This window comes from Carassius gibelio, chromosome B22 (assembly GCF_023724105.1).
Source record: "Carassius gibelio isolate Cgi1373 ecotype wild population from Czech Republic chromosome B22, carGib1.2-hapl.c, whole genome shotgun sequence".
In the NCBI taxonomy this organism is placed as follows: Eukaryota; Metazoa; Chordata; class Actinopteri; order Cypriniformes; family Cyprinidae; genus Carassius; species Carassius gibelio.
The window spans coordinates 25,977,901-25,996,437 of record NC_068417.1 but is presented as its reverse complement, the minus strand read 5'-3'; the positions used below and the strand labels follow the sequence as shown (position 1 = coordinate 25,996,437).

Sequence of the window (18,537 nt, the reverse complement as noted above, 5' to 3'; positions counted from 1 at the left end):
TTACCACAACATTAATTTTGTTTTAATAAAAAAAAAAGTAAGTGAACAATACAAAAATATGCAATTGAAGAAACAGAATTTTACAGTATATATTCAGATAATGCAAAATGTCTCTATTTACAGGAAGGTTAAATATCTACTGAAAGGAATGCATGAAACAAACTTGTACAATGATGATATACACAGTTATATGCATCTACCATATTATCTGCTTCTTTTTTGCATAACACAATACGATTTACTGGGAGTCAGATAAAACACATTGAAGTTCTCCTTATGACCTTTTAAGTATACAACAAGGTCAAGCGCCCATAAAACTCAAACACACACAAAACGACAAAAACACATCCCGAAGATGTGAAAACCATTACAACAGTAGAATGTACTGTACATTATTTGACAGTACATTCCCAGCATCCTCTTAAAAAACTGCTGGCATCAAACTGTAGCTGGTAATTTCATTGCTTGGTGGGTGGCTCAGTTTGGTCTTCACGTCAGTGTGAACGTGGCCTGGAAGCGTAGCTGTTTTGGCTGAGTAATCCCTCTGAATACAAACAGTACACGCACAACACTTTATCTCAATGAGTATGTAGTCTCCCATGTCCATTAGAATTTCAACTGTGACTCCACATGGCTTTTGCAGAGAGGCACGTTTTTGGGAAAGCTGTACTTAGGATTGTTCAAGAAGCTATTTCAGCGGTGTTTGGTCATCGTTTTTGCTGGTTAATATTCTGTGTGCTTTGTTCATAGTAGAGTTGTCAAAAAGCTCAAGGCTGATAATGCTGATATACTTTGGCATACAGAGTGATCATGTCAAGTTTCCCACTGTCCCACTGGAAAACCATTGGGAATAACAGCCTGATCTCACGTCAATTCAAACTGATTTTACGAGGTGGCTAATCATATGAATTTGTACGACCTCATTCGTACAAATTCATACGATTCGTGCCAAATTTTATGTATTTTACTAATTGCACAATTCGTGTGAATTTGTACGAATGACCTACACCTAAACCCGCCCCTAAACCTACCCATCACTTGGGTCTAGACAAATCGTACAAAGTCCTACGAGTGAGGTCGTACGAATTTAGCCTGGTAATACCAGACTCTGCTACTTCACTTTGCTTCGTAGACAGAGTCTGGAATGGCATAATAGAGAAGCATTTTCTCTCTCGCTAGGGGGCGCTTGTCTGGAGTTTAAAATCATTGGTTACTCGAAAGCCAATCAGATACGTTTAGTTATGACGTATGTTATGCCCCTGTACAGCCGCATCGAAGCACAGACATCATGCATCGAACTCAAATCTATGATTGAACTTCCACTGTAAACCTGTTGTAAACACATGATGATGCGAGCGAAATACCGGAGTGAACATGGCTGTAAACGACTTTTGCAGTTTGAAAAAGAGTTGAATGTTCTCCATAACAGAGCGAATTGCATCCCGTGTCTCGTTTCCCATTTCCGCGGTCGTTTCGGTTTTCGATTTCTCTAACATACAATGTAAAACTAGGCGCTTAGCATCTACGTCACGCTTCTCAGCCCGCCCTCTGTTCGTTGATTGGCCCGGCTGTTTCCAGACCGGTGGCAAACAGAAAGCTCTGACGCTGTATCAGACGCTGTATCAGCGAAATGAAATTGAGCGGAAGTAGGAAGTCTGACGTAGTCAGGCTAGTACGAATTAGCTACCTGGTAAAATACGTACGAATTTGTCGTGAGATAGCACTGGAATTAACAGTTAATAGAATAATAAAACAGATATAAATAATATAAAATAGTAAAAACCAGAAAATAATATTAAGAACACCAAGGGCCCTATTTAAACGATCTGAAACGCAAGTGTCAAAGCGCAAAGCGCAAGTAAGTTTGTGGGCGGGTCTCGGCGCTGTTGCTATTTTCCCGGCGGGATAAATGGCTCTTGCGCCCGGCGCAAATCTAAAATGGGTGGGTCTGAAGTAGCTTCATTATTCATAGGTGTGGTTTGGGCGTAACGTGAAATAAACCAATCAGAGCGTCATCCAACATTCCCTTTAAAAGCAGGTGCGCAAGTTCCATTATGGATTGCTATTATTATGGCGTATTTACCAGGCGCACGCCAGGAGCGGTTCACAGCCGAGGAGACTGATGTTCTTGTAAAAGCAATGAAAGACAGAGAAGTTGTGTTGTATGGGGATGGGAGAAACCCACCCAAAATAGCGTCGGTTAAACAGGCGTGGGAGGAAATAGCCACAACTGTTTCATCGATTTTTTTTCCTGGTTCTTGACGGACAAACCAATTTGTCAGATGTCCTTATATACATATATGTCTTGCCACTATTGGGCAAACAGGTCTGATCCTTAATTACTACAATTAGCCTGAATAATTTGTAAGCAAGATTTATGCCTATTTTTTCACATCTTCGTGGCACACCACAATGATTTCCGTCATCTCATGTGTTAATATTTTTTTAGTGTAACAATTTATGAATCTTAATAAAAATCTGTGTAGATTATATGAGCAAAGTGTATGCGCGTTGTGCACGCTATATACATTAAGGTCAAGCATGCGCCCTTAAAATAGCATAATGAACAGCGCGCAACGCGCCACTGACTTTAGACTAGGTTTTTTCTGGTCAGTGGCGCAATTGCTTAATGGAACAGCAAAATAGCACCAGGGATTGTTTGCGCCGGAATACGCCTCTTTTTTTGCGCTGATCCGCCCAGGGAGCGCAAGTTCATTCACTAGTTTAGCGACGTGCTTCTGTGGAGGGAAAAGCGCGCTTTGCGCGGGTGCAAAATAGGAATGACACATGCGTCGGTGTACAAAGTCAATTGCGCTGGGTGCAAGATAGGGCCCAAAATGTTATGTTCTAAAATATTTAATTGACAAGAAATAGCTCTTTGTGGGGGGAAAAATAGACATTTTTATCCATGAGGAAATTCGTAGGTACGGGAATGTGCAAGTCTACATTTTTCTGTTTTGACGTTTACATGAAAACTGAAGCACAACCCACAATAAATACCTTGATAAAGGCAGCTGATGTACGGATATATGGTGTTAACACATAAATAACACTGACTTCCTTACTTTTCTCCAATAAATAGTAGCTTGTAGTATATTTACAATATGCACACTGTCAATTCATCAGTTCAGTTTTCCGGTTAAAACCACACATTTGCTTTAAGTATGAATTGCATGCGTATAAAATACTAGTAGTGGTTCTTTGGGACAGAGAACCGTGTTGTGAGACTATATGGTTTCAAACAGGTTCTCTCACGTCTTATGTGCCATCGTAATATGTACAGGGAGTGGATCTGCTCTTGACATCCTCAGAAGAGTGAATTCTCTTCACTTCCTTCATTTCCTGTAAGACACAACGTTAAAATGAGTTCAATGAGTCCAATGTGGATATATCAGAATCTTGCAGGTGTGGAAAAACTTACTTCTGCAGTGTCCATAATGGCGGACCCCTATGGAACGACCCAAAAAACAGGTAGCCCTACGCAGGTGGCAGGCACTGGGGTAAGTGGTGTTATCGTTGCCGCAGATGGTTTGCTCGGTGACCATGGGCATCGGGCAGGGTGCAGTGCGGCACATGACGCAGTGGGCACTGTTGGTCTGGTCCGTCACGCAAGTATGCGTCCCAGGACATACGACATTTGAGCAGGACTCTGAAAAATAGTGTCAAGAATCAAGAAAACGATGGAAAAATCATATTTTGAAGAAGATGCATATGCAAGTGACCAGGGTCCACACTACTTTCTACACTATTTAGCCAAAAAAGCCAATTTAATGGTTAATTTTGTACATCCCTAATGTAAAAAAAAAAAGTACTTACTATAGAAGTAATGTACTTTACAAATAGACTTGAGTGCAAATTTATGTAATGTTTGCAGTCACTTATATTCGATATACAATCCAGTGCACCTTTTCTCAAGGGACTGGTAAATATTATTAGAAGCTTATCAGAATACATTTGGTAAATATGAACTTATAATTCAGTCCTTGTAATAATTTGAAGCTGAAGCTTTTCAGTCAGTCTGCAAAACATTTTAACAAAATAATGGACTCAGCAGCGTACTTTTGCATTCCCCCTGGTACATAATCTCCAGGTCAGGGTGACCTCTGCAGCGAGCCATCAGGAGTGCGCACTCGTCCTTGTACGAATTCCCATCGCTCCCACACACGGAGTGTTTAGTGGAGATGTTGGAACAGTCTGGAGAGCATACGCACTGGGGACGTCCAGATTTCATCCTGCACACCTTTCCAGGGCCGCAGTTGACCCCCTCGCAGTTCTCTGCAAGAGAACGTTGGTTATAAGGAAACCTATATATTCATTAATACTGAAAAGCATTGATAAAATAGTTCTGTCATCTCATATTTGTCTGTTTATGCATATCACGCCAGTAGCTTAGCAAAATGCTAACATCAACTCTCTTGAACTCAATTCCAAGTTGAGTCATTCTTAGTTAATGAGTAATTCTTAGCCACTGACATTGTCCAATAATTGTATTTACTACTCCATTCAAGCCAGAGCGAACCAAACGCATCAGAAACCGTTTCAACGATTCAGGCCCCGTTACCCCAACTTCTGGTTCCCATTCCTGCAAGTTCTTTAATATCCTGTTGCTCCCCATTCCCTGTGAAGCCAACCAAATCACCAAAAGGCCGAATCAGATACCTCCACCTCCACTGGAAATCCCAGCATAACCATGTTAAGTTTCCTCAAGATCCACCGGCAGTCACACATGATTTACGAACTGCCGCGTCTGCCCACGAAAAACAAATGTAAGGAAATGCGCCGGACAGATGCTAAGCATGCGTTGAGTTTTCAGGAATGCTTTGAAGCGTTTTTGACATTGAGAACATGCTGGGCAGGTCATACAGTAGGGTCTGCTAGTCAATATAGTTTTATGATAATGGGAAGCGAGCGCCATGGAACAAACAATATAACAGACTTTCACTTCCAGTGTTTCTTCACCCCCCTCACTCCAAGTATCTAATGATGCTGATTGTGTTTGAGACTTATGAAGACCAGACCTCTCCAGCATGTGGCACACATTTTTCTTTGCGGTGTGCTGGAATTCAGTCATCTCCGAGAGGGAAAGGCAAAACAAGTCTGCTTTCCAATAAGCATTGGGAAATGATGAGAGAGGGAGGAGAGAGAAGGGGGGAAACATAGAAACTATTATGTCAAACTATTTTTTTGTATGCATAATGAGAATTATAGCTGAATTTAAGAAAAAATTTAGAGAAAATTTTAAAATGTATACCTAGAATTTCAGTTTGCAACTTGCTATTGCTATTCAGACAGCGGCTGTATTAAAAGTGCGGGATGGAATCCAGCCATTTCAATAGGGATCTGTGTAATCAGGAATTTTGTGTGAGGGCGAAATCCACACAATCTGGAAATTTGATTTGCATCTTGCTATTTCTAATCAGAAGTAGGTCATACTAAGGAACTGTCACAATTTACCATTATTCAGTGAATTTCTGTAAAAGTAAAATACAGTTATTTCAATAGAACTCCACACAATTGTGAAATTCGTATGGGGACAAAATCCACACAATCAGTAATTTTGCATTGCAATGTGCTATTGCTAATCAGATGTAGGTCATATTAAGGTGCAGTCACATTTATCATTGTTCAGAAGTTTTTCACAGACAAAATCCAGTCATTTCAATAGGAATTCACGCAATCTAAAAATTTTGAGGGCGAAATCCTAACAATCTGGAATTTCGTATGAGGGTAAAACCCACACAATTTGGAATTGTGATTTGCAACTTGCTACTGCTAATCAGAAGCGGGTCATATTAATTACTTACCAATTACTTCAATAGAAATTTCTTTTGAAGGCGAAGTCCACGTAAACAGGAATTTCACATTTGAATGTGCTATTGATAATCAGATGTAGGTCATATTAAAGTGCAGTAAAATTAAACTTTGTTCTGAATTTTTTAGACAAAATCCAGTCATTTTGATAGGAATTCACGTAATCTGGAATATTTAGCATTAGGGGAAAATCCACACAATCTGGAATTTCGATTTGCAACTTGCTGGTTATGTGTGATTGCATTTACATTTATTTGACAGTTTTTAGCTGTCAGAAAGAAAAATAGAAAGACAGTAATTTCAACCAGAATCTACGTGATCATGAATTTTGCGCAATGTCAAATTATTTCCCCACAAAGTTGGCGCAACGTTGGTCAAGCTGGTCCTGCAGATGTGTCGCATTAACCAACAAAAAGCTGCATGGTTTAAGAGTGACTTCACAACACTGCTGACAACAGACAATGGACCATTTCTGGACACCAAAACTTTGCTAATGTCACTACAACTTCAGTGAGAGGAGCATTCTTATTCTGGAGAGCATCTGATTGGATGAAATGAGTGAGAGCAGGAAGACTCATTAATCTCTTGGTTTCCCCCGGAGGAGGATGACTATAAATTTTAAATGCATCTATCTGCTAAAATTACCTGCCAAAATTGAATTTTAAGAGTGCACAATCATAGAGATTACCTCAAAGCTAATAGATATGCACCAAAAGCCACAAAACTACAATTTCGAGCACAATTATGAGTTTACTGGGCTGAGGAAATTATTTCTAATTATCACGTCAGCTAACTTGTTTACTCCAGTAATACCACTCTGTGTTTAAAGTGTCTGATAATAGTAGAGGTTTGGAGCCTCTTACATGAACCTACGTACCTGGCCAAGGCGATCAGTGGTAAATGATTTGCACAACAGCCGGGGGAACTCAAACAAAACATCTGGTGTAGATCCACACTTTTTAAACTTGCTGGAGAATTGCATTGGCAAAGAAAACTCTCCAAAGCAGCATTTGGCCCACAGTAATAGATTTTATCTCCTCAACCAAAATGGATTCAGCCCTAATTTGCAAATGAGCAATGTTGTTTAGAAGGCTTAAAATGGTAAACAAAAAAGGTACAAATATGGTTGGTATACACCTCTGTACCAAAGGGTTTGGTCCTTCATGGTGAATGTAGTAACCAGTCCAAGCAGACTTCAGCACAAAGTCTCTCAATGATATCAAACAATTTTGGAATGGGACAACCCAGTCTACTTGCTGAGATCTTAGAATGGAGGGTAAATTTGAGTCGGTACCTTTGCACGGCTTACAGGAAACTATTCCCAGGAATCCCAGCAGGCTGACTTCATTGATAGGCAGACTGGTGTTGGACCAGGCAGTGTCCAGACGGCCGGCCGCACAGCACTCTTCCCTGCTCACGCCTCTCATGAGCACCATGTCACAGCGGTGCTCCGGACCCTGCTGCAGCCAGCACATGCCAGCTAGACAAACAAATCCACAAAGAAAACACACATAATCCACCTCAGAGATCCTGCCAACAGTACAACCCTGACATCAACTTGCATGATGCATTTTCTCCATTCCTTCACAGTTGCACACATGAAACTGGAAAGAATTTGATGACTAAAACAAAGATGATCTCAGATATGCCATAATACCCAATAAAGTATGTCATATGAGAAATATCTCATATGTTACCAGGAAAAAAAGGGAATTTTTACAGGATTACGGGAATTGACACTTTGTGAAATTATTTTCAAATCTTTGTTAATAAGAAAAACCTTTAGCAATAACCGTTATATATACTTTTGAAGTGGCATTTCAGCTGCCTTTACATAGTCTGTTTAATTCTACTCAGAATTGGAATAAATGCATTTACACAAATACAAATACAGCTGTATATTTTGATACTAAGGTTGGTGAGGTTGGTCAGAGCAGGCTTATTTGAGTCTGGCTTAATGCTCCATCAAGTCTTCCCAATGAATTGTGAATGTTGAGCTAACATCATGTCACACATTTAACAGAGCATGCAATAAATGCCAATGCCATAAATCTAAAATGCACCGACTTTCCGCTCATTTGCCAACTTAAAATTGCGTGAGGAGGGAGCCATAGCAACAGTTTCTCGGGCGCTGTCGTCCACAAAACGTAAGTTCGTTATTTATGTCACGTCATCATTATAAATTAACGTTGTCAACGTGTTTATTTCACACACATTAAAAGATATGCTAAAATCTCGATTAGTAGCCTAGGCTACTTACATTGATAGTTTAAAGTTGCCAAACTTCTAAAGCAACTAACTTAATGAAGAAAGCTAATAATGCAACGCAAAATACTGTAAAGTCTTTCACTTACCGTAAGTTCGATGATCTTCAAATATTTCAAAAACTGAAATAAGTATCACACAATGCAGTAGAGCCAAAAAGTTCATGATGATGTTTGAATACGTCTTTGAACAGATGTTTTGTTCCAGCGGCGTTCCTTAAAGGTACTGAGACTGATAAGAGGTCTAGAGAGCTATTAACGGGGCTGTTTCCACTAGGTTTGGTGAATGGGCTTGTTGTCAGTGATTTCGGTCCGCCTCTGTATAAATATTTTGCCCGAGTAAATTATGCTTCTGGGATGGGCGATCATTTCAGCCAGTTAGGTTGCTGATGCAGTTGTGTACTTGAGTCAGTTCTCGGATATGAGGCTGAAAAACTCCCACACTTCATCTCGGTCCGTCTGAACTCAGTTAACCAGCACATGTACCAACATTGCTTTAATGGCAAATGTATATGCAAGTAAATTATTGCTTCACCAAAAAAAAAAAAAAAAATTCTCTCTCTCTCTATATATATACATAACCAATAAAATGTTCATTAAGAAGAACATTTCAGATGGCATATATATATATATATATATATATATATATATATATATATATATATATATATATATATATATATATACTACACACTACACATTATATATATTGTAAAGTTTACTTATTGTAAGCTTACCTCAGTACAGCGTTACCCTTGAATTAAAATAAAAAAAATTAAATAACCTTGTACTAAGCACAAATATCCACCTTTCAGTTAAGGTCTACCTTAATTATAAACTTGAATTTGTCTGACCAACAGACAAAACCACTGCTAGGGAAAACACTCAATTTGTGCAATTGCAGTTTGAACCAAAACCTCATAGTTACTGAGATTTATGTAACCGCTAGCTAGCCCGCCTTCCTTTAGTATTTACTGGCAGTAGTAATCAAGTAATCAATCAAAAATATACATTTATAATGTGCAAAATGTCTCAAACCACAGTCTATGTAGTCACACTTTAATGGATGTACTATTCGTGCAAATAAAAGGCAACTTTTTCATATATATATATATATATATATATATATATATATATATATATATATATATATATATATATATATATCAAATTTGGTTGCACTGTTTCCAAACAAATTTTAAGAATAATATTTTAACACATGTGGGATTATATATGGAATTATATACATAACAAAAAAGTGTGAAACAACTGAAAATATGTCATATTGTAGGTTCTTCAAAGTAGCCACCGTTTGCTTTGATTACTGCTTTGCACACTCTTGGCTTTCTCTTGATGATCTTCAAGAGGTAGTCACCTGAAATGGTCTTCCAACAGTCTTGAAGGTGTTCCCCGAGAGATGCTTAGCACTTGTTGGATCTTTTGCCTTCTGTCTGCAGTCCAGCTCACCCCTAAACCATCTCGATTGGGTTCAGGTCCGGTGACTGTGGAGGCCAGGTCATCTGGAGCAGCACCCATCACTCTCCTTCTTGGTCAAATAGAACTTGATGACTTCATATATATATATATATATATATATATATATATGTGTGTGTGTGTGTGTGTGTGTGTGTGTGCTCTTGTTTTTGTGACATATCAGGACACAACTCTGTATAATGACATGGGTATGACAAAGGTATTACATGGAGAGGGTGACTTATGAGGACATAACCCATGATGTCCCTATTTTTCAAAACGCTTATAAATCATACAGAATTAGTTTTTTTTTTAGAAAGTAAAAATGCACAAAGTTTCCTGTGAGGTTTAGGGTTAGGGTTGGTGTAGGGACATAGAATATACAGTTTCTACAGTATAAAAACCATTACGCCCATGGGATGTCCCCACTTTTCACAAAAACAAACGTGTGTGTGTGTGTGTGTGTGATTTTTGTCTACTGATGCTCTGGCTTTATTCAAGATACTTTGTGGTTTCATTTTAATGAAAATTCGGTAAAATGTCAGTTTTGTAGAAGTCTCTGTGCAAGAACTTCTCCAAACGGAGGACAAAGTTAGGCTTAATTCAACAGAATATTTGAGCTATTATACAGTTTAAATAACTGATAAGACACACCTGTGGCCAGATAAACTCATGTAAACAATGCTGCGGTCACCGGTGGACTGTCACCTATCAGCACGTGACTTCAATTAAACCGTGGCCTGGAAGTCGACGGCGTGACCGCTAAATAGATGAGACTTAGTGTGTCTGTGGGCCGTTCAGTCATGTGGAAAACCACCATCCGCCGAGCATGGAGCTCATTAAGATGTTGTGTTCAAGACAAGGAGCTCCTTGAGAGTGGAACATATGGTTTATATTGACGATTTGGGTTCTGATGTAAACTCCCATAGTCGTGTGCTGGCATGCTTTCTTCACTGGCACACCCTGCCTTCCTCCCATCGCTGTGGTATGATATTGCATGCCAGCTAATATTTTGCAGGTTCTTCCCATAAGGCTCGATCCTCAATGGAGGGTCTTTGATCTCCGAGGGGGAGAAAAAATTGAAAGTATCACATGAACAGTCTATGCCTATGTTTATAATAAAGGGGGGTGTTCTGTTGATGTACAGTAATTCCCAGCGAATGCTGACCTTGAGGTGGGTGGCCGAAGGAAGCACTTGCTCAAGGACTTTCTCCCACGGTTTGGGTCTAGAAACTCACTCAGTGCTGTTTTGCATTATTCATCTAACACTTATTCATGGATATCAGTCTCTCGCTGAAGATCACAATATTTACGAGCTGCAAAAGTGAGTGCAAGAACTTACTGAAAAATGTCTGATTTTGATTTGCTGTGATGAAAAACACACCGCGGGTGAGGCACCGCTATGACAGAATCTGAAAATGGTCTGATCCTGGAAGAAAGGAGGGGGAAAGAAGTACAGAATGTGATCTATGAATGTTTTTACAGTTGCCATACATTTATTCAGTGGTTGAAATGTGAGACTTGACGACTATTATATGTTTTGGCTGTAAAGCATTAATATAGCTATAGAAAATATATAAAAAAAGAACTGGAAATATCTAAGAATTTTAGAACAGAAATGTAATTTAAATTAATAATAATTATAATAATCATACACAATTATGTTATTTGTTTATTAAAATAGCAATAATAATAACAATAACAACAAATTATAATTTATATACAAATTAAATAATAAGAATTAAATATAAAATTATTCAATAAAAATGGTTCAAGTTCATCTAATAATAATACAAAAATAATAATAATAATAATAATAATATGTCTAAAATATCACTTAATGTCACTTAAGCAGCTTTAACATTTTATTTTATGACCACATGAGAAGTTGGAACATTTGTAATATGTCAAACCAAACTAATATGTTAATGTAAAGGGATAAGAATGCTATACAGCTATAGAAAGCAGAGCATTTTTACTTGAAAATATCAGGGAATTTTATGATTACGTAAATGAATACGCTGGCATTCAATTCTGTGGCATTTGTAATAGGTCGAGCCGAACTAATGTTAACTAATATGTTTAGTGATTGCTAAAGTTAACTATGATTCAAAGTAATTCACTTCGTTTTAGTGGTACTGCAGCTAGTGAGTCAAGCCTCATTATCTAGCAACACTGCCCTCTACCGGTGGATGTCTCATTCCTGTCTCGACCAAGAATAATAAATAACTCATTTTCCAGTTGTGTAGGGCTTGTGATCAAATACGCTGCTTTAGATTTCGTCAGATACTGATGCCCTTTCTTGATGGACCTTTAATAAAATATGCATGTGATGGTAATTAATCTAATCACCAGGACCTAGTTATTCATTATTTTATCATCTTTGGAGTAGACCCCCTTAGTTCTATTCAACAATAAATACATAAATTATAAAGCTGTTTTACTAATATGATTATATTGGATAATGCTGATCCTAATGATGTTTGCCGATTTGATTTGGGGGTTTTAACAGAACAGAATAAAAGCATGATTCATTTTGTGGCATAATGAGATAAAAGCTTTGATTCACATCTATTTAGACGCAAAATAAAAGCTTGTATGCCTAATGCCATTAAAAAGACCAAAGTTTGTCGTAAAAATTGTGCAGTAATCATCCATTAATTACAAAGTGAAGTAAACCCCCACATTTGAAGACTCTGGCATCAAAGTTCCCCTTTAGTTTTCTTTGTCACACAAACACACATAATATAATCAGTCAGTTCTCTTTTCATGTGTGCTTCTGACTGAAAATCCCCCCCCCCCCCCCCACACACACACACCAACACAACTTGCCTCCGTCTTAATGGCCATTTAAAGTCCCTCCAGCTGTTTATTGATGGGTAAATTAATCCCTCTTAGCCGGCTACGCTGTGGGGTGTAGATCTTGCTGCAAAGGACGTGCTTTGACGCAACACAGACTGAAAGGAGAGCACACTGGCAGGAAGCCTGTGAGCCTCAGGGCGATGGGAAGCATCCTACACTGATGTCTGCTCAGGCCTATGCCAGTTAAGAGGACACAAACATCATGCTCAGTTTGCTATCGAACTGACAAAGTAAACAATTAAGGGAGCATCTATTCGTAGAGGGTAATAATGACTCCAAAACACGGTTCGAAATAAACAAAGTCTGAATAAATGAGATGAGGGAGCTATACAAAAATATACATTTTCATGATTGTGCTCCATGATACACATTTTGATTTCATTCCATTCAGTATAGTATATGGAATGATTAGCCTACTTTTTAAGGTCTCTTTGAAGTGTCTGCTAAATAGTTTAATTAAAGACTGTCTGTCAACATGCATATCTCTGCAAACCCTGTTCGCGCAGACATGATATACAGTGAATTATTTAAATGACATGTTTTCAAGTGTTGAAAAGTGTTTTATGTAAATTAATTCAGTACATCACATATTGTATTGTTTTAGATGTGTTAATATAGCCTATCATTAAGGCCAAAGTAGGACAGCCTATCATCGCACTCGGACCGAGGGCTAAGATTGGACGAGCATGAACACGCCTTCCACAGATTATATAAATAAATAGAAATACATTGAGATGTGACTTTCAGCCAGCATAACAAATATATTTAAACGAAATCACCTACCCTGTCTTTAAATGTGTCTCACAGAGGAAGATTTTAGCAGTGTGTCATCTGAAGATTTGGATTAAAAAATTGTTGTTTGCACGTGGCTCGTGCTCTGGTCTCCACTGAGGTAAAAAGTTGGTGTCAGTTATTAAAAACATGACAGATAAACTCACGCCTGGTACTTTAGAACTTTACACTGGACGTTATTGATTTTCGCTAGGGATACATGTAATATTTAGGAGGTTTGCGAGGAAAAAAAGGGAATTGACTGATTAGCAACTCATTCGTAGCAGCATCCATATGCACACTGACTGTGGACATTGTTGAGTCACACTGTTTGTGAATGTAGCGAAAGAAGTCACGTGTAACGATGAGCTCCGATGTATGGTGCTGAAAAGAAAGATGATGGTAATTAATACTCTGTCCACATTTTACCAGCTGTACAGTAGGTGGCAGTGTTATGGCACTAGCTAGCAGCTTCTATGACACTTGGCAAACTGAACTACTGTATGCTTTTGCGTTTGAATGCGTGGGTGTAGAGAGTGAGAGTGAGTCGTGATGTGTTGATCATAGCACTGGTCTACAGCAAAAGCGCCAAGATTGCCTTCAGATGTTTGTTAAGTAGAAAGGTTGAGAGGGCAAAGATAGTTAGCAAAGGCATTTAAGATCTAGGCTCCAGTTCTTTATAACACAAATGTTTATTTTATTTTATGTCAAACAATAATGTATGAGTGATATCTTAAATAACTACGACAGATTAACTAATTTGTACACAGCGCTGCTAAAACGTAGCCTAAAAAGAGACTGACTGAATGTTGTAATGAGAGTTATTGCAGTGATGTTTCATTTTTGAACAACAGGCAGTCATCGATGACAGTGAGGACTGATTTAGTTGAATAATGTGGTGCAGGGTCTATTGTGATGCACTGATGAGATATCACGACAAAGCATGCAGTCTTACTCATGACAGGCTTGAAAATGACCCTTAGTACAAAACAAGAGGCAAAAAATGATCTGCATTATTCGTCTGTTGAATCAGTATCAGTCTATTTTTTGAAACGAACACATTTTATGTTTGGAATAACAAACAACTTTGTCACAACATAACCACCTTGCCATATAAGGAACTTGATGCAATAATGATCATAATAACATTAGCATAAAAATAGCAATTATGATTTGTATATGTGTTGCAAGGTATTAGAATTAAACAAGGCTAAAAAAAATGGTTTTAGGATGTTTAAGGGGATGTTTAAGCTCGTTTAAGCTCGTCTCCTCTATATAAATTGCTCTGGGAATATGTATATATATATAAAACTTAATTTTATTATATTTTGTAGCTTTTAATTATTTTTATTTTGTAGACGAAATTGGCTCATTGTTTTTATTTCTGGCTGTGTTTAAGTAGAATCATTTCTGTTTAAACGCCTCTGTGGGGAAAAAACTAATTTAATTTATAGGCTATGTAGACTGTTCACAACTCTTGAAAGCTTGCTAACGGAACACAGTTGCCATGGTAACGAATGACTGAAGCGTAACATTCTCCCGCCGGGGCAGCGTTTGAGCTTGAGTGGCTGAGCGAGAGCGGGAGCTTTTCCCGCTTCTCACCTTTCCCGCTCTCGCGCTGTTATGAGGTGAATGGACTCGACGACCTGCTAATGGTGTGAAAATAAGCAACCAAACGATCAAACGTTTGGTGTGTTTTTAGCTACAACGCGGACTAACGGCTGTCACCGCTGTTTCTGTAACTAAGGTTAGTGGTGAGTGGTCGGTGAGACTGAGAGAGACAGAGATTTCCTCACATCTGTAGAGAAAATGTTGCCTTTGTTCTTGTAATGCTTTTGAAGCAGTTTGAGGGAAAACAGGCTTCTTTAGATTGTTGTGTCTTATAAATCTTATTTTATTAATTACTTAAAGTGCCCCATCATGCCATTTTCAATATTGCCTGATGTAGCTGTATGTGTATGTAAATGATCTGTAAAGTTTTAAAGCTGAAAGTGCATGATAAGTAAAGTTATTAGCCAGGTTTCCATCCAAATTTACAAATTTAACATATGAGCAAAATTAAAATACAGCCCAAAACAATTGCGAACAAGCAGCATTTTCATCCAACGAGTCAAAGAGAACAAAATAGTCACATCCTGATAAACTGGCACTATAACGTTACATCACTAAGAAAAGTAGGAGAAGCTACTGAATAAAATACATTTCCTATATAATAAATTACTTGCACCTCAGAACAAACAAACAAAACACAATGAATGAGGTTATTGCTTTCGGAGGTGCTGGTGCTGGTGTTTGGGAATGCAGTCATTTAACAATTCTGGGAGGCATTCATACAGAAATACTTTGATGACAAACTTTGCTCGGGCATTTCAGAATGACCATATAACAACATTTCAGATGCTGTGGAACAAGATCGGTCCACAAGCATTTACCTTATGGCATATTTACCATATGGCACAAAGTGACATGACTTTTTTGAAGCGCTTGGAGTAATTTACTGGCAAAATGCATTTCTGTCTCCCATTATTCGCATTAACCGTTTTTACAAAAAGTAAAAAAAACACCTCAATTGAGCGAAAAAACTATTTGGCGAATAAAGGCATTTTTATAAAAAATTTTGCTTTACCATCAGTCGATTCTGATGCAGTACTCCCAAAATAAAGAACTGACTCTCTACAGCCTAAATGAGTCATTAGTAATTCAAATCTCACTTCTGTAATGGCTACAAGTCGCTGGGTAACACATTTGCATAATTCCCTGCCTATGTTCTAAATTGGCCGGCAGCAAACTCTAATCTTGTGAAGTTCAATGCAGATTCGCAAAGTGCTTGCTGTTGAAAGATAGATCAGTATCCTGTTTATGTGGACCTGCTGCTCCACTGAATCACAGCCTGTACGTATGATAAATAATATATGTTAATATTTTCTTAAGCGTTCAAAATGAAGAACTAGTAAAATAAGCATTTACTACATGTGTTGTATGCTGTAGACCAATCACAACAGACTGAGCCATCTGACCAATCAGAACAGAGCATGCTCATGGAGAGGAGGGGTTTATAGAAACTGAATCTTTAAACTGATAATTGCTAAAAAAAAAAAGAGGTGATGTTAAATGCATATTTTGAGAAAACAAAAGCGTTTTTTGACCTTGCATTCATGTAATCCTATTGCAGGAGACTCCCAAAACTATACTAGGAACCGTAAAAATGGCATAATGGGGGAACTTAAATGTTATTTTAAATGCATTAGGGGAGAGTGGGGCACAACGTAACACTTTTTTACTTACTCAGTTTGTGCAAATCCATATGGAGTTCAGAAAAAAATTAAAAAAAATATTTTTTGCGTAAGTTTTACACTTGTCTTGTACATGTCATTTTGTTTCATAATTACAGTGTAACATCTGAGGGACATGTTGTATCATGACCATATTACAGATTAAAATGTTGAAAAGTGTTTAAAAAACACAAAACAAACTAAAATATTTTGTATATATATAATTGCAGAATAAAATAACTGCAGATTTGTCTCATTATAAATGAATACTAAAAACTGAGATTTAAACAAACAAACGTTAGCTATATATATATATATATATATATATATATATATATATATATATATATATATATATATATATTATTTTTTTTATATACAGTGTTGATATGGCAACTAGTAAATATCGTGAATTCAAACCCCACTTTACTTTTTGCCCCTCATTCCCCTTGTTATTATTTGTTATTGTTGCACTTAATAATTCCTTTTCTTGTGTTTATAATGCTTGGGCAATACTCTGTGTAAACATAGGGCCATTACATTTTTAAAATCAATTTACTGATATTGAAAACTGATACTGAGAGACTGATAGCACAAGTAAAATCAAATTAGTTTGTGCATACAGCACTGTCAGCAGAGTCCTTCAAACCTTTAAAACGATTCTGTGACAGTCACCTAAACATGTAGACGAACATTACAATGTGAATAAAAATAGTTATTAACTGTTACTAAAAAAATATGAAAGACTAGTGGAACTAGCACACTCTTTTCTTGTGTAAGCAGTGCCTATGGGACACTAGGAAGGTGAAACTTATTATTATTATTTTTTAATAGGGGAAAAATTCTTTGAAGCATTTAACAAAAATGGAACATGCTTTTCAATTGGATTCACAAGTTTCTTTTTTCACTGATACTGTAACAGCACTAAAAAGTGATTCCTGAATTACTGCAAAAACATAAAAGCAAACAGCACAATAAGTCAAATTTCTGTGCAATAAGTCAAATTTCAAGTTTCTTTTGAGTGATTCGCAGAAATGTATGAATCATTTGTAGTAGTTTTTTTCTCCATTAATCTGACTCATTTACTCTCATTATCACGGTCATTAGACATGTCAGAACGAAAAAGTGATGCCCTGTTGTGAATGGTTGTTTATGTGACATTAATAAATAAATAAAAACATAACATTTTCTTGTTCTTTGAGATTTTATATTATTTATTGAAATTATCCCATTTAGAATATTTTCAAACAGATTTGCATTTCCTTTTTCCCAAATGCATTTCTTCTTCAAAATAAGAGCAACCAGAATAGTTATAAAGTCCTATTATTAAATTTTTCCAGCCCATCCTTATTTCATCGATAGCACTCATTCAGTAGTAAAACATCATTATAATTATACAGAATAAGGAAGGATGCAGCTGTCATTTATTCTTCTATGAAATAAATTACCCTTCAATCAGTACTCAACATGAAACAGGATATGAGGCAAAGGTTGAAAGAAAAAGAAACTTTATAAATAATTAAACAACCAAAAGGGCAGACGGGTCTTTAAAATTAACAGCACAGCTCCATGCAGATATCAATGTTAAGGGGATTTACCATAGGATGTAGGCACCATGCTGTAACATATGCATATTTAATGACTTCTTTCAGAAAACATCCTGGTCTTGAGGAGCAGCATTAAGCACAATAAGTCTGTCTTCTTATTATGTTCTTTCGGCCACATTGAATTGCATGGAAATGCTTTTGAATCCTACTTTTTCACTTTTATGGCTTCGCATCCCTTGTTTATGCATTTGTGAGGCTGAAATTTACATTCTGCATGATTAACATGGATCAGGTGTAGTCTTTTACATATTCATAAAGACCATGTCTGAGTGAATCAGCTGTTATCTGAATTCCTCATCACGAAACTTTGACCTTACTCTGTATTTGCATCCTTTTAGGACTAAACAAGGTTTAATGACTCACCGCAAAACTGGCAAAGTTCTCGCTTTTGTCACAAGGTAATGGTTAGGGAACGTAAATATACACACCTTCTGTGCACACTGTAGCACAATTTTGTTGCTGGCGTTAGGGACAATA

At 37.3% G+C, this 18,537-nt stretch overlaps 1 protein-coding gene across 2 annotated transcripts; it reads right to left on the bottom strand.

The window, feature by feature from the left end:
• On the bottom strand, positions 1-8,384 carry LOC127988552 (follistatin-related protein 3-like). Of its 2 annotated transcripts, XR_008161744.1 has the most exons (6): positions 8,166-8,384; positions 7,106-7,291; positions 4,060-4,275; positions 3,422-3,649; positions 3,256-3,342; positions 1-544 (listed from the first exon to the last, which is right to left on the bottom strand). XR_008161744.1 is itself a non-coding variant. In XM_052591332.1 (5 exons), exons 1-5 carry the CDS (start codon positions 8,239-8,241, stop codon positions 3,308-3,310), a joined length of 741 nt encoding a protein of 246 aa, XP_052447292.1. In that variant the 5' UTR covers positions 8,242-8,384; the 3' UTR covers positions 1-3,307. The 2 variants fall into 2 exon arrangements, 1 of the variants encoding a protein (XP_052447292.1); XM_052591332.1 differs by having other exon boundaries at positions 1-3,342.
• Positions 8,385-18,537: the final 10,153 nt, after the last annotated feature.

Excerpts from the sequence above, each read along its gene's own strand:
- LOC127988552 (XM_052591332.1), bottom strand. The coding sequence starts at position 8,241 with ATGAACTTTTTGGCTCTACTGCATTGTGTGATACTTATTTCAGTTTTT. Across the intron at positions 7,292-8,165 it reads TGAAGATCATCGAACTTACG|CTGGCATGTGCTGGCTGCAG; the intron begins GTAAGTGAAAGA and ends TTGTTTGTCTAG. Across the intron at positions 4,276-7,105 it reads TTCCTGTAAGCCGTGCAAAG|AGAACTGCGAGGGGGTCAAC; the intron begins GTACCGACTCAA and ends GTTCTCTTGCAG.